Here is a 20721-nt window from a genome sequence, read left to right as displayed (position 1 = left end):
ACTCTATCTAGTTGCTCTTTGTTACTTTTTTAATGGAAGGCATATCTATTATAATTCTTGCCCACCTTGCTAGTCTGCCATATTCCTTTTAGTAAACTTCTGCTTTTGGAAAACTGCTGTACAGATGCTCTGTACAAGCATCCATATTGCACAGTCTTGACTACCTCAGTCTCAGATTTTAACTTTTTTTTTACTAGTGTATTATTTATGATCTTTTCTTACTCATGTGTGGACTTGTTCCATTCCTGTTAATAAATGTTGTTCTGTCTGTGTGATTATTGTAGACTTGCACTAGAAAGTCAACACAACCTCTTTCCTGTCTTCTCTACTCAATATGTAACTACAGGCATGTATGTCCTGCATAGTTGCCATGGTCCTACAAGTTGTATAATATCAGAAAGTTATCTACATACTTGACATATGTAGTTTCAGAAGATGTGCAGTGCATCACTAGTGGGTTTCTTTAAATTCTGTTTCCTGTATTTCATCATTAACGATACAATGGGAAAGCGTTAGGAATTTTAAAGTGGAAGTGATGCCTAATGAAGAGATTATTATGAACCCTCTTCTATAGTGTGTTGCTGTTTTCACATGAATAAACATGAACTCCTTCCTGTTCTGTTGTATTCTTTCTGTGTTGGGGTGACAAACATCCCTATTACAAGTGTTAGCTATATTAAACTCTTGTTTACAACACTTTCCAAGTCTCACTTTCAAATGTAACAAGGACAGTGAAAATGTTTGTCATTGTGTGCTTTCTTTTGTTGAAGTCATTTGCTGATACTATTGGTGCTTTGAGGGTGGTGGTGGGGGGAATGTGTGTTAGATCAGGCACAAACTTGAGCTTCTTTCTCATGTCTGAACATGAAATACCTCAAAGTAAAAACACAGCTTTCTTGTGAACCTTGTGTTAGCTACAGATTTCTATCTTCATCTGCGTGGTTGAGGGAACTATAATCATAATTTTGTCATTTATTTCTGCATCTCTCCCAGCTTTCACTTGTGAGCTGGTTGAGTTACCTGATGCTCTTTATTCAGATTTTGAGAAGCCCGATGGCTGGATGTACACTTTCTGTTAAACCTTATCTACTAGTGCTACTACATGAATTCTTACTTTCCTGCAGAACCTCTTTGCAGACTATGAAAAGGCTTGAGTCACTGCTGTGATGAAGTAACAGTGGCTTATCTTAGCTAGGAACTCCGTGAAGGCACTCCCATGTCCTGTTAGTACAACTCTTCTTTAAGAGTGTGCTTTTAGTTTGGTGTTTTTTCCCCTCATGGTTTGTCTCTTCTCACTGATGGCTTCAGTGTGACAAGTGCTCTACATCCAGTAACAATTTAGGACTTCTGTAATGAGGTGTTGTGTAATTAATGCCATGAGCTTTGCCATTTTTCCCAAGCTACCTAAAGCACTTCAGAAGTGAGAAGAAATCACATGTGTTGGTGCACAACTACAGTTGCACAGGCAACATTCACATTTTTGGTGGCACGTGCAGCTAGCTATACATGACAGGATTTACAGTGATTTGCATCTGATGTACTGAGGTTTAGTTAATTTGTTAGTGACACGTTCATAAGCATAGAAACATGGGAACATTTGCAGAGTTCACTGGAACTATGGCGTCAGAACTGTTTAAATTTTAAGGATAGGCTTTGCATGTAGAAAGATGATAGATTTAGTTTGTGGATATTTTTCAGTGACACTGTTATAGGACAGGATCCTGTCACATCTGGAGACAAGACTGTTTAATAGAACTCACTTCTAACCTGAAGTGTGAACATTCATCTGGGTCTGTTCCTTAGAAGCAGGTTGTACTAAGCCATGTGGCATAGTCCATGTTCTCACAGGTTCCAGTAAGCAGACATTGTTCATCTATAAGTAGATCCTGTAACCAGAGGTCTTGTAGACTGACTGCCGGACTAAAGGCTTTCAGAGCTTTAGCATCTCAACTTCATCCAAAAGGAGGAGAGAGAAAATTGCTAGTATGCTGAGAAAGCTTGGTAGTTCTGCCCATACTTTCACATTTGCTCTGTTCCAGCAAAACAGTTATGGAGGTTATGCTAGGCTAGGCTTCCTCAATTCTTTCCTATCCATACAAAGGTTGGTTTTGTGTGTTTTCCTGGGCAGAATTTGCTGTAAGAAGTGTGGACTATCAGGTGTTGCTGTGGAACATATCCTTCTATGTACCCTTGCAATTAATCTTTCAGATGAGGAGGTCCCAGGAGTGCTTGTCAAGAAGCTGTCTTTGGACAGTTCAGACGTGTTTTCTTAAGTCATAATTCTACTTACAGTTTCTGATGGGGGAGGGGAGTGCAGGGATTCAATAGTAATTAATTGTAAGTTTTTCCTGCCTTTCTGGAACTTCCCTGATTTTTAACAACAGAAGAGAAAAAATCCAAAATTAATCCTGTGAGGAAAACATTTCCATCCTCATTATTGCAGGAGAAATCTGGTGTTCTGAACATCTCTTAAATTATGCTTATGGAACTGCATAGCTGCTGTAATGGTACTGCCTTTGTAAAGCTTGCAAACATCTTTAGCAGCCTATGATATGCCATATTCTGTAGGAACAGTTCCAAAAGAGTTTCATTTAAACTTTGTTTAGTTAATCTTTATAGTTTACTCCTTTGTATTGTATTGTATTACAGATACTTAGAAGATAAAATATAATTATGCCATATGCAGGATCTTCAGGTGTGAGAAGCCCTGTCATTGGTGTTACTGTTGCAGAGAACAGGATGAAGGCTTTCATCTGTTTAAAGGTGTTACACCCTTTACTAACATGCAGTTAGTAGCATTTGAAGACAAGTGACAGTGAGTAAGTTGACAAAATATTGGTTTTGTAACACATCTTGCCAGTGTAAGTTTAGCTTGCAGCTTTCCTTCCCTCAGCTATGTCAGTTGATCTCTCTCCTCAGATTTTTCCATAGACCTTGCAGTGACTAATAGTTGAGTACAAGCAGGATGCTTTGAAAGTTTACCTGTGTAACTAGATACCACTGACAAGTTCATACAGGAAAAAACATTTTCTTCATACTGTATTAGCATGGCAAGCAGCATGCCATGAGCCTTAGTCTAGCAGTTTAAATTGCACTAGGGGAATTTCATCAGTACTGCTGACTGTGGCTTTACTAATTAAATTCCATCTAATTGTAAAATTGCATGAGAAATGCTTACTCCATGGTGATGATGACTGATCATTACATAAAAAGCAACTGAGAGAAAGTACAGTTCATTTATAATGGAGAATGTGAAGCTTCAAGTGGACTGATCTTAACTAGACTAGGATAAACACTGGGTTTTGTTTGTAAAAAATACACTCTAAAGTAGTCCCCAGTGCATGACATGGGTGCAGACTACAAAGTTTAATACAGAACAGTGTCTTCCTACTTCACACCCTGAGAAAGGGAATTGCTGCCCCGGTAAGTACATGTTACTTGCCCTTTTGTTGCCCACTAGCAACTAGCATTCCCCAGGGAAATGTTATCAATGTATTAATGTCAACAGAAATACTGCACTTATACTTGATCAAGATGGGCAGTATAAGTAGCTGTTTTGACACCTCAGAATATTCCACAATATTGTCCTTGATAAAATCTCAGTGCTGGTAAGCCTGAGCAGGAAACTGACTGATCCATTGTCAAAGGATAAAACTTCTCCAATGTAACATGTGACTTAATTCAGGCTCTTTCTTTTGTTTTCCTTGCCTTTTTTTGTTTTTTAATACAATTTAAGATTAGGACTTAAACATTTGTCCCTTGTTTAGGGTTTTTTTTCCCTCTGTGTGTGTTAATGGATATTAAAAGAGAAGTACTATGGAACTTGCAAATAAGCTGACAGTCTTTAATTCAACAGAAATGTTTTGCTAGTACTAAGCAGATGGAGGTAAGTTTCTCTTTTCATAATGCCATAAAGTTTCTGCTGTTTTTCCTACTAGTCTTAGCTGTTAAAAAAACACACTAATGTATAAGGAATCTCATCTCACTTGTTTACAAAATAAAAAGGCAAAAAGATACTACATAATTGTCATTTTACTGATGTTCCTAAACCTTAGTTTTAACTCCAGAAAAGTTTTGTGGGTTTTTTCCCCTTCTCCTGTTTTTATAAATTCTGAAAAGAAGGTTATCTGTGTGGGGAGCTAGTTTACTAATGAGAAAAATATTGATGTTTCTAAATAAATTTGATCCTTGTTGATCTTTGATCTGAATCAGATGAAGACACAGCACAAATGAGGTGTTATCACTAGCCTGCATGACAGACTTCAAGTGGTGGGTCATTCCTGCAAAAGCTTTGTAGTCAGACATTTTTCATTGCTCTTAGAGTTTACTTTTGTGCATTCAATGCATAGAAGTGTTGACCAATGGTTAAATTGCACTTGACCTCCCTAGTGTTACCTGTTTTGCCTTTCCCCCAGGCTGGCCGAGTTGCTAAAAAACTGTCTAGGCTATGATGCTTTTCATCCATGAGCAGAGTTTTCAGCTTGAATATTCACGGTCAATTCTCTGTTCAAGCACCAGCTGATTCAGGGAATCACAGAGATTTTGTAGTGATGCTGCACTACTATGTTGTTAAATCTTCAGTATTTTGCCTTTTGAAAAAAGCCTGCTGCATCACCATAATGATGCAAAAGAATTCAAGCACTACTGTCTTCCAATGTTAGGCTAAATGAATGTGGAGAAATTCACGTCTTTTCTTGAGCGCCCTGATTGCCTTGCTGTAACCTGCATTTTCTCAGTTTAGATGGTTTACCTTACGTTTTAGTATTATTTCTCTGTGTTATACTTAACCAGATTAAGTTAAACTGCTGTGTTAGTTACATGTCACTTACAGATGGTGATGGTTTTGTGTGCTTGGTGTCTTTGCATGGGGCCAAGTGCTGCTCGTGGCATCCTAGCATAAAGCAGCCAAATATAACAAAAGAAAACTATTGTAGTATTTCTAGGATCCCTTGTGAACTGCTGTGCAAATTATATCCAAGAAATCAGCTGAGAGCCTACATAACAATTTTCAATGCAGTGCTTGAAACTGATGGGCACTTTACAGCATTATTTAATGCAAATGCTTTCTGAAAGTATTCTGTATTTTTTCTGTCCAGCGTTTGTTTCCATAAGGATGCATCTGTCCTGGCAGTGAAAGACCTCCCAGTCCAAACCAAATAATAACCTGCCATCCACCTACTGGAGAGAGTTTCTTTTTTTACAGCAAGTTTTAGAACACTACTCTGGGTTTTAGAATCATCATAGCAGAAAAGCCACAAAATGCTGACCTTGAAGGCTAAGGGGAAGAAGCAAACTGACTGGAGTTCTGCTGTCTTAAATCAGCAGTATGTTTAGTTCTACATGGGCACCACTTGGTGCCATGATGTAGAAGCAAACACATTTTTCAATGTGGAAGGCAACAAATGAGATGTTTAGTATTGAAGAAGGCTTTACTGAAAAGCAGCTAATCAGAGTGCTCTTTAGCAAGGGGAGCAGAACTGCAAGCTGTATCTATTAATTCCATACAGATGTACATACAAGTAGCTCTTCTATTTCTGGTCAGTAAGCAGGATTTTATTTCTAACTTGTGGGTCAAGGCTAAACGCTTTGGCAAGTCTAGGGGCTTACTTGTGCCAATGTCCTTTCATTACTTCAGAGAATTTAGTTTCAATACTGGCCCTAACTTCTGGTGTATCTTCTCTGTATACCAAAATGGGAGGAAACTGGGATGTCAGTTGTGTAGCATCTCTCTTGCTGGGCTCCGTGGGCTGTGAGTTTCTGACCTGCTTTTATATGGTGGTCTTTTGCATTTCATCTTTCTCATAAGATGAGGAATAAACTGGAAATGCACCTATCTAGTTGCATGTGAAGTGAATGTTAGCATGTAATGGTTTTGTTATATTGAAATCTGAAGCAAGGGCTGTTCACTGCTAACCTGACACCAATGAATGTCAAATAGGAACAGCATAATGAATTGCCTTTAGAAATCTTGTCTTACAAAAAGTACAGCTGATGTAAATGGGTTTTAATCTCCCATAAGATGTAAGTTATTCAACCTGACTGTAAAATTAAAGACTTAAGTGTAGAGTTAACCCCTCTCCCCTTTCAGTGGAAATGCCACCTATAGTGTACCTTTAATTTCTGAAGCTTGGGAATGTGTAATCTGTATTTTTATTTTCCACCTTCAGTTGGCATTTCTATATAGCCAGTTATTCAAGTGTAAGATAATTTAATGAGCTACCAATGCACTAATATCAACTTGTATAGATTTAAAAGCAGTTGTATGTATGTTTTTGTCTTTAACTGGTTTTATGACTGGTGGGACTGTTCCCACAGATGGAAGCCCAGCAGGTTTAGCATTAACCTTTGGAGGCAAATCCATGACAAAGCCAGGACCCACAGCCTTTCCTTACGAGATTATTTTTGTAGCATTTCAGTTCACATGCACTTGATTTGGGTTTAGTAAGGTTTAATTTCCAATACAGTATGCATCCTGTCAACTGCTGGTTGGTGCTGTGATGCATTTGCAGGGAATTACTTGTGCCTGAGCATATTCTCCAATATTACTTTTAAGGTTTCTGTTTCTTCTTTTCTTGTGATGAGACAACTGCCTTCTGTGATCAAATATTAGAGCCCACTGGCACCTTTAGAAATAGGACCAAGGGGAGCTCTTTCTGATCTTGAGATGTGGACTGTCAGCCCTTTTTGCCAAGTCAGTACAGAATCTGTTTAAGGGACCTTTGCTGCCTTCTAGATGTCTTGCTTTTTTTCATTAGATATTCAAAGATCTCTTTAAAAAATAAGATTTCTTGGAAATTACAAGCCACAGGGTACATTGAAAAATGTCTTTTTTTATTAAAATGAGATTTGCAGTTAAACTGAGAATTTGGGTATGAAGTTGGATCTAGCTAGAAAGGAGTGGAAAATAGAAGTATATTTAGCATTTGTAAATGTCATCATGCAGTCATATATTAAGTTTTAGAATGGGCATATTGCCTAAGTAAAAGTGATTTTCCTTCAAGGACTGTAGGGTCTGCTTCTCAAACAATGCTGAACAACCTTTAGTTGGAACCCATCTAATCTAGCCATACACCTGCATCATGGCAGGAAAGACGCTGCCAGACCAGTACTGTGATTTCCCTTCCTGGTATGGTGCAGAACAGCCCCTGAGCACCTCGCCATGCATTATGCTTGCAGCAGGAGATCTAAAGCCAGGTGATGATGGAAGTCTTCATGTAGAAATCTGCCTCTGAGAGATGTGAGGTTGTTAACCTGATGTGCTTCAGTCAATTGTTACTAAAAGCTATTAAAGACTGGGTTGATGAGTATAACAACAATTTTCAAGAAGTTGGAGAGTCAGAAGCAACCTTTCATATCACTGGATACTTATGCAGTAACCCCCCAGCTCTGCCACTGTCCTGTAGCAATCTCTCATTGCAGCTTAGCTCCTTATGAAAACAACTGCCCTTCATTTACCTAGTGGTCACCTTTCCTGTAGAGGTGGCCACCTATTGTTGGGGTGGTGGTTGGTTTTTTGGTTTATTAATCTTTAACAGAAAGTGGTAATATGGCCTGGAACTTTACTGTAGAAGGGTAACATTTTCAGTAGCTGCTCAGTAAATGCCTGTTCTTGTACTTATGTATGTAGGGTATTAGCTGATTATTGGATTTGCAGCATTACCGGTCCTGATCATCAGCTTAAACAGTAGTCTTAGTTACTGAAAAGTTTTTCCTTAAGAACTGTGAGCAAATTTGAGGTCTACATTAGATATATGGTAGTGTACATGATAGACCACTGTTATCTTAATCCAGAGACAACTATGAAACCAAGGTTGTGCTCAGGAAGTATGGTTTGTGAAACTGGAACAAGCTTCCTAGAGGGGATCAAAGCCCCAAGTCTTTCAGTCTTGGACAATACCCTTAACAATATGCTATAAGTTCTAGGCAGCTCTGAACTGGTCAGGCAGTTAGACTATATAATCATTGTAAGTCTCTTCCAACTTAAATAGTCTGTTCTTAGGTTTCCTCAGAAGCTCTCCATTGTTGTTACTTATGTGGCAGCTGTGACTGCATTCTGTGGGGAGACTGTTTTTCAAGTGATGATACACCTAGTGGAAACAACATGACTTAAATTTTGATGTGATGCCATGGTTCTGGAAGCTGTAGAAATGATACATGTAATAGTAGTCTGAGACCTTTCATTTAGAATGATTTTAAGGAACTTTTCAAATCCCATTTTATGTCACTTTGAAACTGGGACAGATAACCATGTGAATGGAAATACTTAGAATCACATCTTCTTATATTTTGAGAAAATGAGTCTTCCCATACTCATATCTATATCTCCTCCTTGCAGTCTTTACCAATAGCAAGATAAAAGCTCTATTTTTCACAAGGAATATTAAAACTCAGAATTAAGACTGCAGAAGCACCAAATCATTCAATCCCTATCTGGTGCAAATTGTAGTAAAATTATGTATTACAGAAATTACATCTGCAATTACATGCTAATGTTCTTAAATAAAGGATTTCATTAGCTAAGCCTTGGAATATCTTGCACAAATGAGATGTGCTTCATTCAGCACACATAAATTGTACATCAGTTATCTAGGCACTTATAATCCAGTCTCCTTGGATTAATGACCATATGCAAGTGCAGTGGTTAGTCCTGCATTTCACCTGCATTTCATTTCCTTGAACAGGGCTTGCTTTGCTATTTGCAAAGGTAATTGCTGTTATTTGACCTGTAGGAAAATGAGTTTGTCATTTTAAGTGGTCATGCAAGTAGTCACTGACTGTAAGTCTCAGCAAATAGCAAATGGCTGCATATGTTCAAGATAGAAGATGACATTTCTTTGAAGCAGACTGAATAGTTCAAACTGCTATCATCCAAGCAGTATTTATGTGCAACTAAAGTACTGACATCTTTCCAGCCAGCCCTAGCCTCTCATATGGAAATGGGTAGAGAAGTGTGAATGTATTTTGTTACACCTACAGTTCTATACTAGTAGAGACCAAAGTTACATCCCACTGGACTTGACAGGGGGTAATTGGTTGTTTACCTAAACAGTTAAGATGTAAAAAACCCCAAATGACAGATTGGTTTAGTGAGGATAAATCTTGCATAGTCTATTTTTAAAATGCTGACTTTTTAATTATCTAATCTGTAGCCATTTAACTGAATTAATCTAAGTCTCTCCCAGGAAGCTCCCTGCCAGTTAATAAACAAAAGCAATACATGCAAGTGTATGTTCTGGTTGTAATTTTGTACCCTGAAGCATATCTTATGTATGTAGGGTTTTTTGGTTTGGTTTTGGGGGAGGGAAAAGCCCATCACCTTACAGATGTTGCATATGTGGTATTTGTCCAAAAAACCAAAACCAACCAAACCCAGATTTTAGGAAATAGTAGTTCTAAAATACCAGCCACTGTTCACTAAAGCCTTGGAAGTTAATGCTGGCACTGCCATTGTGTTGCCTTCCCTCCCAGCATGCCCCTCCTCAACTGGTGTGGTCTGGCAGTGGTGAACAGCATTTCTTTTCAGTTTCCAAATAAATATTAGAGTGCAATGCAGGAGCAGTGAATAGAGTAGAGAGCCAGAGGATCTACCTCACCAAGGAGAGAGCTAGAAGCAGTGGGTAGAGGAGCATTAGATTATATGATTCCAACTGGTTTTTTTTCCCCATGGAAAACCGATGAAAAAGAAGATGGTGTTGGGATACAGAAATAGCTGGCAGAAAATGCCATGTTGATCCATAACATTCCTTCCTTAGGAGCTTGAGCAGAACCAAGACATACTGGAAAGATTAAAATAGTAAGACACTTTTGGCTTGTATTGTGTGCCACTGGACAACTACAAGCAGACTTAAATTTCTAGATTAATAAAATAACTTGCTTTGCATAATCATAAATGACACACATGTCTTAATATGTATTAAATAAAAGGATGAAGTACAGTGTAATTTATAGATTAAATTTTGCTCTTGAATGCTTGTGAAGCTCCTTGTGGGAAAGCACATTTGTGCATTCTGGGAAGAAATTTGACCCTGTTATTTGAATTCATCTTCTACAAAGCAGATACAAATATTTCCTGTTCATACATCAAATTTAAAGTTACTCTTTTAGCATAAGAGGTAGAATTTCTCATTGTCAAAGACAGAAGAAGACAAGGTCAGATGAGTTTTACTACAGGAGTGTCTTAAGCATAGACTGTCAGACTAGGTGTCCTTTGTATAGTCTTCACGGATGGAGGGAGATACTCCTATATACCAGTCTTACCTTAGAATGACAGTGTTCCTAAGCTTGTTTTGTGTGTGGTTTGTGTTGAAGACACCTCCTTGTGTTAGCTTCCATATCACCAAATGGAAGAATAACCTGCTATAAAGAACTAGAATTCACTTCGTTTTATTTGTCTTTAAGGACAAAATTAGTTTCAGTGTCAATCCTTTAATGCTTGTCCACATCTAAGCACGGCCAGTTCCTGTGTCTGTAACAGGAAAAAGAAGAAATGGAACAGAAATGTGTGATGGTGGGTCCTGAAGAAGCCACCTGCAAATAGGCTTTTTCCAACCCTGAGCCAGGACTGCCAGAGTGCTTGCCTGGGAGAGGTGAGCCAAGAAGTGCAAACAAATTCCTACAGGAGACAGAGCTAATAGTTGTTCTTCTCTCTGGCTCTGGGAGCTTCATAAAAGCTCTCCATTGAGTGAGACCTGATAAGCATTGGCCGTTACTGCTGTTTTGTTTTTAACAAGTGCTGCCAGTTTCCAACCTCCAAACTTCATCAGTACTGAGATTTCTGAATTTTCAGATACCAATATGAACCCACTCCTGTGGATTTAACAAATACATAGCACTGACCTGCTGTCCAGATGTGGTCAGCAGCTTTTCAGAATAGATGTAGAAAGTATTTTGTTCTGTGAGTCATAACATGCAAACAGAAGATATTCTTAGCAAAATATTTTACTTTTCAGTGTCTGTGGTTACTGGAAGTGTCTATAGTCTTAACTGATAAGTACTCCTTGTGCTCTGTCTCTTGATGTTGCTTGGTGCAGTGCTGCCAGGCGCTAGTGAAGTTGCTGTAGTAAATGGCTTAGTTGCATTGCTGTGCACGTACCTGATGTTGTATACAGCTACTGAGGTCAGTCTAGGTTGCTTATGCTGAATAATGCTTCATTGGGCTTTTGGGTAACAGGAGGCAGGGGAAACATGCTAAGCAGGCAGAGAGCATTCACAGCCCTGTCAGCTATATCCAGGAATTGTCTGAGGTGTAGTAACTCAAGACATGCAAAACGCTTCTTCCATGGCTAAAACTGGAAGGCACACAGATTTTTGCACTACCTGCTTTCAGCTTTTCATTCTGAGCTTTTAAATATTTGTTATTTTGGGGGGGTCTTGGTCTTGAATAGCTAGAAGGTGGTGACTTTCTCAGTGGCAAAGCTGCTTATCTCATTTCCAATTTTTACCAGTGAAGGATTTATACTAGCTTCTGAATTCACTCTTTTTAAATTGAAAAAAACAAAAGAATCTGCTCATTTTATTGGAGACCTTACTGGAGTAACCTCAAGGAAGTATGTGCAGGCAGCTACACTCCTATGCTCTGTGGTAGACATACAAATCAAGATTTGGTTGTTCTTTTCCATTCGGTAACCAAAGATAAAAGGCGTTTGCAGGGGCTGAGGAACATGGACTGAGAGCTCTGACTCTTCAGTTAGGAGTTGATTCTATTTTGTCTTTGTAAGAGGTGATGAGGAACCTGAAAACTTTCTCTTGCTGTCAAAGAAGGATGAAGTAAAAAGCGGGAGGTGTAATTTTTGGATTGCATGATGGAAGAAAATCTAAAATACAAGAATTTACTTTTCTGCAGCTAGAAATAGGGCAGCATCAGATTCCTTAATTTGTGTCCACAGAAGACTTCTGTCTGAACAACCCTACAATTACTGTGAATGCCTTTGAAAGGGTGAAAGGCAGTGTTCTGCTCACAGGAAGCTGTGAGAAAGTGGAAGTAGAATGTATACCTGAGGGTGTGTTGGGTTAGCGTGTCTTATCCCAGGGGTTAATGGTGTTCTCTACTGCAAGGACTTGCCACCACCTTATTCTAGTGTTGTTTCACATTGTTGTTACCTCTCTAATCAATGCTGTCTCTGGTCAGCAGAGACAGCGGCTTTCTGCAAACCCAGACCTTGTGAAACCCTTTCAAGCTGAGCTTGGTTACTGCTCCAGCTCAAAACCAACACATACACAAGGGTTATTTGGGGCCTCCTGCAGATGGGATGGTGTTTCCTGATGCTTCCATTAAAAATCCTCTTGTGCTTTAGAGTGGGGATGGTATAAAAATGGGATAACTAATACCTCATGCAAAAGGGTACTGTTTGCTGCCTACTGCTGCCCTCCTTGGGGAAAAGGAAAGGCTTTCAGAGCTGCTTCTCTGGCTATCGTGTTTCACAAGAAAAAAAGCTGTAAATCCCCTAGGTACACAAAAAGCAGTGGGATTTTGAAAGGTTTGATACTTCAAAAAATACAACACAGCATAACATACTTATTTCATTACAGCCTCTTTATTTGAATGCAAATAAGCATCTACTAAAGGCATTGTGGATTTCCCTTGTTTCTCCAAGGTGTCTCTACAGCTTGCCTAGTACGGTCACGTAACGAGCTAATAAATATGTGAAGGGTGCCAGTCTGCCCTCTTCATCTGTCTCGTGCTTTTCTTTGTCCTGTCTGCAAGGCAACTTGTTACTTGGAGATTAGGTTTCGCCCTGTACCCTTGCAGTGTGTGTGCTGCCTGAATGAAATGAGTGCTGAGATGTGAATGTGGTTTAGTCCCTCCTGCAAGGGAGCACCAGGGCTGGAGGCACCTATCGAAAAATAGGTTCTCCTTGGTTTATGATGCACTTATTCAGCATCAGCATACTGTAGCTAAGTGTACTTTGAGAAATATTCAATTAGAATACACTAATTAGCCTATTAGTACATATGGTATTTTGCCCTTAATTTAGTAAATCCTGATCTAGAGGCTTTGGTACCTGGTTCAATCTACGCATTTAAGGCAAGAGAGTACCTTGAAATTAGAGGTTAAGTCTGAGTGTCCAGAATACAGGAAATCAGCTTTGCCTGCTGATACCTAAATTTTGGCCCCAGGGGAAGTCCAAATTGGTTTTTACAAAATAATCCATAAATAAACCTGCTCATTTTGAACAAAGCAAAGCATGTGACTTTGTGTGTGTAATTATATTTGCAACATTAATGTGGTGTTACAACATCATTAGTTTAGTCAGCCAAACTGAAATGCTCTAGTACTGTATAAAGAATATATTCCTATTATTCAAAAATAGTTTCCTAAGTGATGTGTTTGTTGTTGTTTTTTTTTTCTGCTTCCCTATAGATTAAAGCAAAAAATTATGACAAAGTGGAAAAGGTGAGTCCTGTCAATGTATGCAATGTATCTCTGTAGCAAGAATCTTGTAATTGGGCTGCAGCAGATTGAAAAGCACTGCAGCTGTTGTTGAATGCACTATTCAGAAACACTGATAAGAAGCATCACTAAAGTTGGTTTGTTACTGCTACCAAGCTGTAATCAGCAAAGTGCACAGAGCAATTTCTGGGTATAATTCTCTCTCAGTTCCCTTGCATAGCAAGGAGATGCTTTAGTCAAAAGGATGAGCAGCTTAACTTATCCTTTGTTACAAACCTCAGTCACAATTGAAAAGATTCTTTTAATTCATACTGTATAGCTTTAAAAGTAGAAACCTAATTTCTGTATCTGGAATCCTGATCACATCTTCTTGATGTATTAAACAGTTATTTCAGCGATGCCTTATGAAGGTTTTACACATTGATTTATGGAAATGTTACCTTTCCTATGTACGAGAAACCAAGGGGAAGCTACCTAGTTACAAGTAAGTTAACAGAGTTGCTCTGAATTATTCCAGTGTTATGGTGAATCTGTTCTTGTTTTTTGACTAAGGGATGGGGAGAAACCTGGGTGGCAAATCTGCTTGGAAAACTTTTTCTTTAAAATTAATTGAACTAGCTGAGTAGGATTGCTTCTCAGTCTGGAGCTGTAGAACAGGAGGGGTAGCTGGTGTATCCATGCCCTCTCCCCACAGGTGTCATTGGTGCTTGAACCCATTTGAAGCACACCTCTTCCTCAGTCAGTACCTTTTGCTGCCTTCCCCCTTAGTGACCTGTTTGGAGTCTCCATTAAAAAATTCAGGGTGTCAAAGTTCTGGGGATGTATTAATCTTCATCCCTGTTCAGTTACTATGTTTTGCTTAGTTATAATCCTCTTGAACAGAGTTTGGTGCTTCATAAAATATCAGTACCTTTCAGTATCTCCAAACTCTTTCTCAGCCCACAATGATTTCTTTGCACTGTAACTGGCAAGGTAACTAAAGCATTAACAGGAAAAGAAACAAGAGTTTAAAAAATACATTTTTACAAGACTGTTTTGAAAGACTTTTAAAAACACCAGCCCTCCTTCTCCCTATCATTTCACCTAATTTAACTTTCCTCTAGTTTTCCTGCTACTATGGTCAAGGAGGCAGGACGTTACTGAAAGATGCTTGAGTAAAGGAAACTGGGAGAAAAGCAGGAGAGAGAAAAAACTGTTTCTACTGGAACTTGATCAAGGAAATGTGTGAAAGATACTTTAAATTTGGGGGAGGGATAAGAAATTGTGTGAAAGATATAGAGGAGATTCCACACAGAGGAGCTGCTCCTAGTTGCCACAGCATTCTTGTATTCCTGGAGAATTACAGCAATGTTTAGGGAACTCTGAGGAAAAAAGGGAAACCACAAGTACACCAGTGGGCTATGAAGATGTAGAGAGCAGTTGTTTTCTGTCTTCTCAGTGTCAAACAGTATATGTGGATTTCCACAGTGTACATGGATTTCCACTTCAGGGGTGGAGGGAGGATCAGGGGCTGTTAGCATGCTGGATTGCCACCAATAGATTGAAATCATTTTCTTAAACAGAAAACAAGCAAACACAATCAAACAAACAAAACCCCCCACCAACCTTAAATGCAGAATTTAAAGCTATCTGAATGCCAATTTCTACTCTCAGCTGTTGAATGCTACTATTCATGCCTCCATGTTTGGTTAGAATTTGCTGCATAAAGGCATACTCTTAAATAAAGATTGTTTTAAAATACTGAACCCTTGCTCTATGGTCTTTGTGGTTTGTGTTTTTTTTAGAGAAAAAATGGCTCAGGCATATGATTTTGCTCTGGATAAGATTGGCATGGAAATCATGTCATACCAGGTATGTTTTTGTTGGCTTTTTTTTTTTTTTTAGTCAAAACATGTTTTGTTTCTAACTTTATAACAAGTACAACTGAACATGGGTCTCATGATATGTAATGTTCTTTCTCATGTAGATCTGGGTGGATTACATCAATTTTTTGAAAGGCGTGTAAGTACCTTACAAGATTTTTTTTCTAAGCTCAGTTAACATAATGTTGATGTTGGTAGCAGTTGTGACCTGCAATAGCTGATGTTAATCTCTCTCCCCATCATCCAGAGAAGCAGTAGGATCCTATGCAGAAAACCAGAGGATCACGGCTGTCCGTAGGGTTTACCAACGTGGGTGCGTGAATCCAATGATAAACATAGAGCAGCTCTGGAGAGATTATAACAAATATGAAGAGGTAATCAAGAATGTGACTTTTTTTGGTGACATTAAGAAAGAAGTATCAGTCATATAATCAAGCGTGGTGCCCAAACTGTATCCACTAAATAATGATGTAGAAGAGAGATGACCAGCACTATAAACACATTGTGTGTGCAGCATGCACCAAGACCTGTAACAAAACTCTATAGGTACCTGAATTAATTTGTTAATTTATTTTAAAGGCTTTCTATAGGATACATTGAACTGTCCCATTTCCCATCTGGCCTGGTGGAATTGGTAGTGAGTTAAGAATCACTGTTATCAGTGCTGGAGAATGTATTTAAGGGAAGCTAGAGCAGATCAGCGGGCAGTGAGGGCTTGCTTCCCCAAGGAGGCACTCCCCTCCTTTCAGTTACAGTTGAACAGGCTGAAATGGCATTCAGCTATCATGGTTTGGACTTCCTTCATAGCATTCAGTTATATGGTCTCAAGTACATATAAAATGCTCTTCACTATCCTTCACCTGAAGTCATTACAGCATCAGTTCAGATAAGACTGCTACCACACTGTCTTCAAGTGTAACCTCAACTCACTGGCCTTTGCAGGCTAATTTCTAGCTGCACCTTTATAGTGCATTTGTAAACACAGTTGCTCACAGCTTGTTAACCTGCCCCAGTCAGCAGAGGGGAGAGTGCAGAACTGAGGGAAGATGACCTCATGCTCAGCACCATCAAGCCAGGATGCTTGTAGAACACTCCCTTGTCCTGTCTGTTGTGCCCAGGGTTGCAAGTACTGGCATGCTAGGGGTCAGCTGTGCACTGAGAAAGAAAGATGAGTCAGTTTCTCTTTCCTTGTTGCTAATTATGCAAGTCATAGGCTTGGTGCCCCTATTAACATCAGAAGCCACACCAGTGGGAGTACCTCCAGGCATTTGCAGCCATGAGCTGTACTGTAATAGCTCACCACCCTATCAGTATTCAGGAGTGCCACAGATAGTCGTCTGACCACCAGGGAAGATACCCAGGGAAGATTCCCCCTGCACAGGAAAATCCCAGCACAGCTCACCTGTAAACCTCTTCCCCTCCCACACAGCAAATGAAGGCTGTCACTGCTGGCTCCTACCACATTCCTTAATACATGGGGAGGTTGTCAAAACAATAGCTGTAACCTGCTCTACTTTCATTTTGTACCTTCTAGTTGAGGCAGCTCTGGCTGACACCTGTAACAAACCAGTACCTTGAGCTGTTCAGAGCTGCTGGCAGCTAAAGGCTGGTGCTCTACTTGGGCATGGGTTTCTGCCTGTCCTGCTCTGGCTAGGCTGGCCCTAAGGTAAAAGAGATTGCTGTATACAGGTGTCCTGGTACAGGAAAGGAAATGCATCCCACCAGAAGGGCTGTTTGAGGGAGAAGCAGCCCAACAGCACAGCCTCAGTACAAAAGGTTACTGGCTATTTGCTGCAATTAAAATATTCTCAGGCTCCCCTTTATCTCAGTTGGTAGCCACCAGGTAGCAATATCAGCCTGCCAGTTACCAGTGGTCAAAAATGACAGTGAGTGTCACTATCTAATCTCACTCACTGGCTAGTCTTAGCCCTAGTGAGAATCTTTGGTTTACACAGCCACACAGCTGCACCTTGTGAGGCCAGGAGTGCTTCCTGGGAGAACATTTCTGTGTCCTGGGTTAAATGGGGCATTACTGGGTTTGTGTGGTAACTGGCCCAGGTAGCTGTCCCAGCCAGCACTCTGCACGAGTACAGATGGTGCCCTCACTTCTATGATGAGGCAGTACCCAGCTCAGATGCCTGCTTAGCATAGATCTGAAAGCTGCAGTCACCTTTCTCAAAGTCCCAGCAAGCCATGCCAGCCAAATCCACCCAGACACAGGCATGAACAAAAGGGTGATTGCTTCTGCTGTGCAAGTGGATTTTGTTTGTGCCTGGGACCCCATGGCCAGGTCTGTGTTTCTGTCACTGAGGTGTGGGTTGTGCCTGGAGGCTTTACTGCCCCAGCTCCCCCACTGCTCTTTCTCAGCACACAGCAGAGCCTTCTGTGTGTGTGTCCTGGAGGAATGTCACTCTGTGTTGACCACTCAAGTCTCTCTCAGCTGAGAATGGCATGTGTATGGCAGGGTGTATGTGGAATATAACCTCTTTTAAAGCTCTCAGTTACTTCAGGAACAGAGAAGAAGGCAGAGCATTGAGCTTGGAAGTCAATTTCTGTTACTATTTGTCCAAGAGAACTGAATTGCTCATATGCTGTCTCAGGCTTTGCCTGGTGAACAGCAGGCAGCAGCAAGGCAGGGAGCTGTGACTCTTGATGAGTCTTCCCCAGCAGGTTTATGTAAAGTTCATTGTATTTGTGAAAGCTGTAAATGATTAATATACTGAGGTGCTTCAGGTCAGTTTATTGTCAGTAGTGAGTGTATTCTCTGATATAAGAGTTCATGACCCTATGTTTATTAGGAGAAATGCAATGCCTTTTGAGATCAGTATTTTAAAATAACTCTGCCCTTCTTGCTCACTTTGTCTTTCCCTTTCAAGCTTGTTTTGTATGAAAGTGATTTGGTGTTTCCCAAGTGCAATTGCACATTCCCAATTCATTATTTTTCACCCTTCTCTAGGGCATCAATATTCACTTAGCTAAGAAGATGATCGAAGACAGGAGTAGAGACTACATGAATGCACGACGTGTAGCAAAGGTACAACCTTCTCTTAACTCTTCTTTGTTGTATTTCACTCTACAAACCAGCATTAGACTTGGTTCTTACTTTCAAGTAAGTTTGTGTTAGACTTTAATGTTTGTATTGACTTTATAAAGCATAACCTAAAGTGTTTCATGTGTTTAAATCTGCTGTTCAAAACATTGCTGCTGTTTCAGGAATATGAGACAGTGATGAAAGGTCTGGACCGCAATGCTCCTTCTGTTCCCCCACAAAACACCCCCCAGGAGGCTCAGCAGGTAGACATGTGGAAGAAGTACATCCAGTGGGAAAAGAGCAATCCTCTCCGAACAGAAGATCAAACTCTCATAACAAAAAGAGGTAGTTAGAGATGTAGAATTCTATTTCTTCTGTTCTATCAGTGCCTCCAGCAAAAGTAATGATGCAGTTTTTAGTGCTCAGGGATTGTGCTGGAGCAGAAGTTCATTGAGTTTCTTGAATTGTGTGAGTGGGGCCTTTTTTAAACTGCTCTGGGGTGGGGGGAACACTACTATAATTGTGTGCCACTGAACTTTCACTGGTGGTCAGGGTATGGTGGATCAGAGCCTGATTTTGTCTGATGTTCCTAAAAGAGTTTTGCTTCTTCCTCTGTGGAGGAGGCAGGTTTTGACTGTTGTCAATGACTGATAAAGTTCCTGGCAATATAGAAGAACAACAGCTGTGATCATTGTATTAAAAGCCAATTAGTGCTAACGTTGTCTGCTTTGTGTGCTGATTTATCTGTTTCATGCTTGCATTGTGCAAGATGACACCATTTTTGCAATAATATACAAGAAGTATTTCTTACCATTTCCCCCCCCAGTTATGTTTGCCTATGAGCAATGCCTTTTGGTTCTGGGACATCACCCAGATATCTGGTATGAAGCTGCACAGTATCTCGAGCAGTCCAGTAAACTGCTAGCTGAAAAGGGGGTAAGAGATTGCCATTGCATTTTCTTTCCTTATTTCATTGCTTTGACATGGTGTGCTGTCAGTTTTTCCTTAAGTACTTAAGAACTAAAGGGGGAGGAGGGGAAGGAGAAGGTGGGTGTAAATATTTAGCACTGTAAGTTGTGTCATGTTCAGAACTCTAAAACTAAGAAGTAAGAACATTTGTGATAAGAATTATGAAAAACTATTTCCTTTTTGGCCAGTTTTAGGTCTTGGAGGAGGGACTGGGTTGGTTTGGGCCTGGTTTTGTGATTCTTTAAGTACTGGGGAGATGATTGTTTTCGTTAGCACACTGCTTGGAAGTTCACTTGGATTTTTCACCCACAGAAGATACTTCATACATTTGCTTTCTTTGTCATAGATGCTGAACAATTACATTACCACACTTATTTTATAACAGGACATGAACAATGCTAAACTTTTCAGTGATGAGGCTGCTAATATTTATGAGCGAGCGATCAGCACTTTACTAAAGAAGAACATGCTGCTTTATTTTGCCTATGCAGATTATGAAGAGGTGAGCAAATCAGTGTACTGACATCTCCCATCAGCCATGTCATGTATTTGAAACATAATGAATGCACATGCTTCCACAGAACTAATTTACTGATTCTTCTAGCCTTAACCTCATCCAGTGTTTCTGAGACTGAGCAGACAACATGGAAAAGTCTGTAGCATAAGTCACAATTATTATTTCTTTAAATCTACTGCCTTTCCACTTCAATATTGACATTTTTCAAATCACCATGAAGTTGAAGGTTTGGTAGATTTATGTTTACTAGAACATCAGCTGCTTCACTTTTAGGATGGAGATAAAGAACATCTTACGTACCTGGTTCTTGGGGGTTCACTGTTTGTGTTTGGGTGGCTCTGAGGGGCGATGGGAGGCACCTTATACTGCACCTTCCCTGAGAAATCTCTTTACCCAGACTACCACCGTATTGCATGGCCTCTGTAATGAGGGAGCTGGGATTGTTTAGCCTGGAGAAGAGGAGGCTCAGGGGTGACCTCATTGCCCTCTACAACTACCTGAAGGGTGATTGTAGCTGGGAAGGGGTTGATCTCTTCTCCCAGGCAACCAGCACCAGAACAAGGGGACATAGTCTCAAACTGCACCAGGGGAGGTTTAGACTCAAGGTGAGGAGAAAGTTCTTCACCGAGTGAGTTGTTCGTCATTGGAATGTGCTGCCCAGGGAGGTGGTGGAGTCACCATCCCTGGAGGCGTTCAAGAGGAGATTGGACGTGGCACTTGGTGCCATGGTCTAGTCATGAGGTCTGTGTTGACAGGTTGGACTCGATGATCCTCGAGGTCTCTTCCAACCTTAGTTATACTGTGATACTGTAACAGTGGTTGGCTTTGCACATGAACCACCAGGAATAAAGGCCATTTCCCACTGATCGGATGAAGAATATGGAATCCTCTGCAAGATGTACTTTGCCCACTTGTAACATGGAAAAGTCTTTGCAGGAAGATCCAGAGGACA

The 20721-nt window shown here is 40.1% G+C and overlaps 1 protein-coding gene across 1 annotated transcript in view; it reads left to right on the top strand.

The window, feature by feature from the left end:
- The window catches only part of CSTF3 (cleavage stimulation factor subunit 3), a 44179-nt gene that overhangs the window by 14013 nt on the left and 9445 nt on the right, over positions 1 to 20721 (top strand). The window contains exons 4-12 of the mRNA XM_068147878.1: positions 13361 to 13393; positions 13777 to 13874; positions 15175 to 15241; positions 15357 to 15391; positions 15500 to 15626; positions 18209 to 18286; positions 18466 to 18628; positions 19110 to 19219; positions 19638 to 19754. Of these exons, the coding sequence (XP_068003979.1) occupies positions 13361 to 13393; positions 13777 to 13874; positions 15175 to 15241; positions 15357 to 15391; positions 15500 to 15626; positions 18209 to 18286; positions 18466 to 18628; positions 19110 to 19219; positions 19638 to 19754 (828 nt within the window). The remainder of the gene's footprint in view (positions 1 to 13360; positions 13394 to 13776; positions 13875 to 15174; positions 15242 to 15356; positions 15392 to 15499; positions 15627 to 18208; positions 18287 to 18465; positions 18629 to 19109; positions 19220 to 19637; positions 19755 to 20721) is intronic.

The sequence above is a fragment of the Melanerpes formicivorus genome, unplaced genomic scaffold, assembly GCF_026170545.1.
Source record: "Melanerpes formicivorus ecotype bairdi unplaced genomic scaffold, bMelFor1.0.p_v2 SCAF_16, whole genome shotgun sequence".
Lineage (NCBI taxonomy): Eukaryota > Metazoa > Chordata > Aves > Piciformes > Picidae > Melanerpes > Melanerpes formicivorus.
This window is presented reverse-complemented; position numbering and strand designations above follow the sequence as displayed.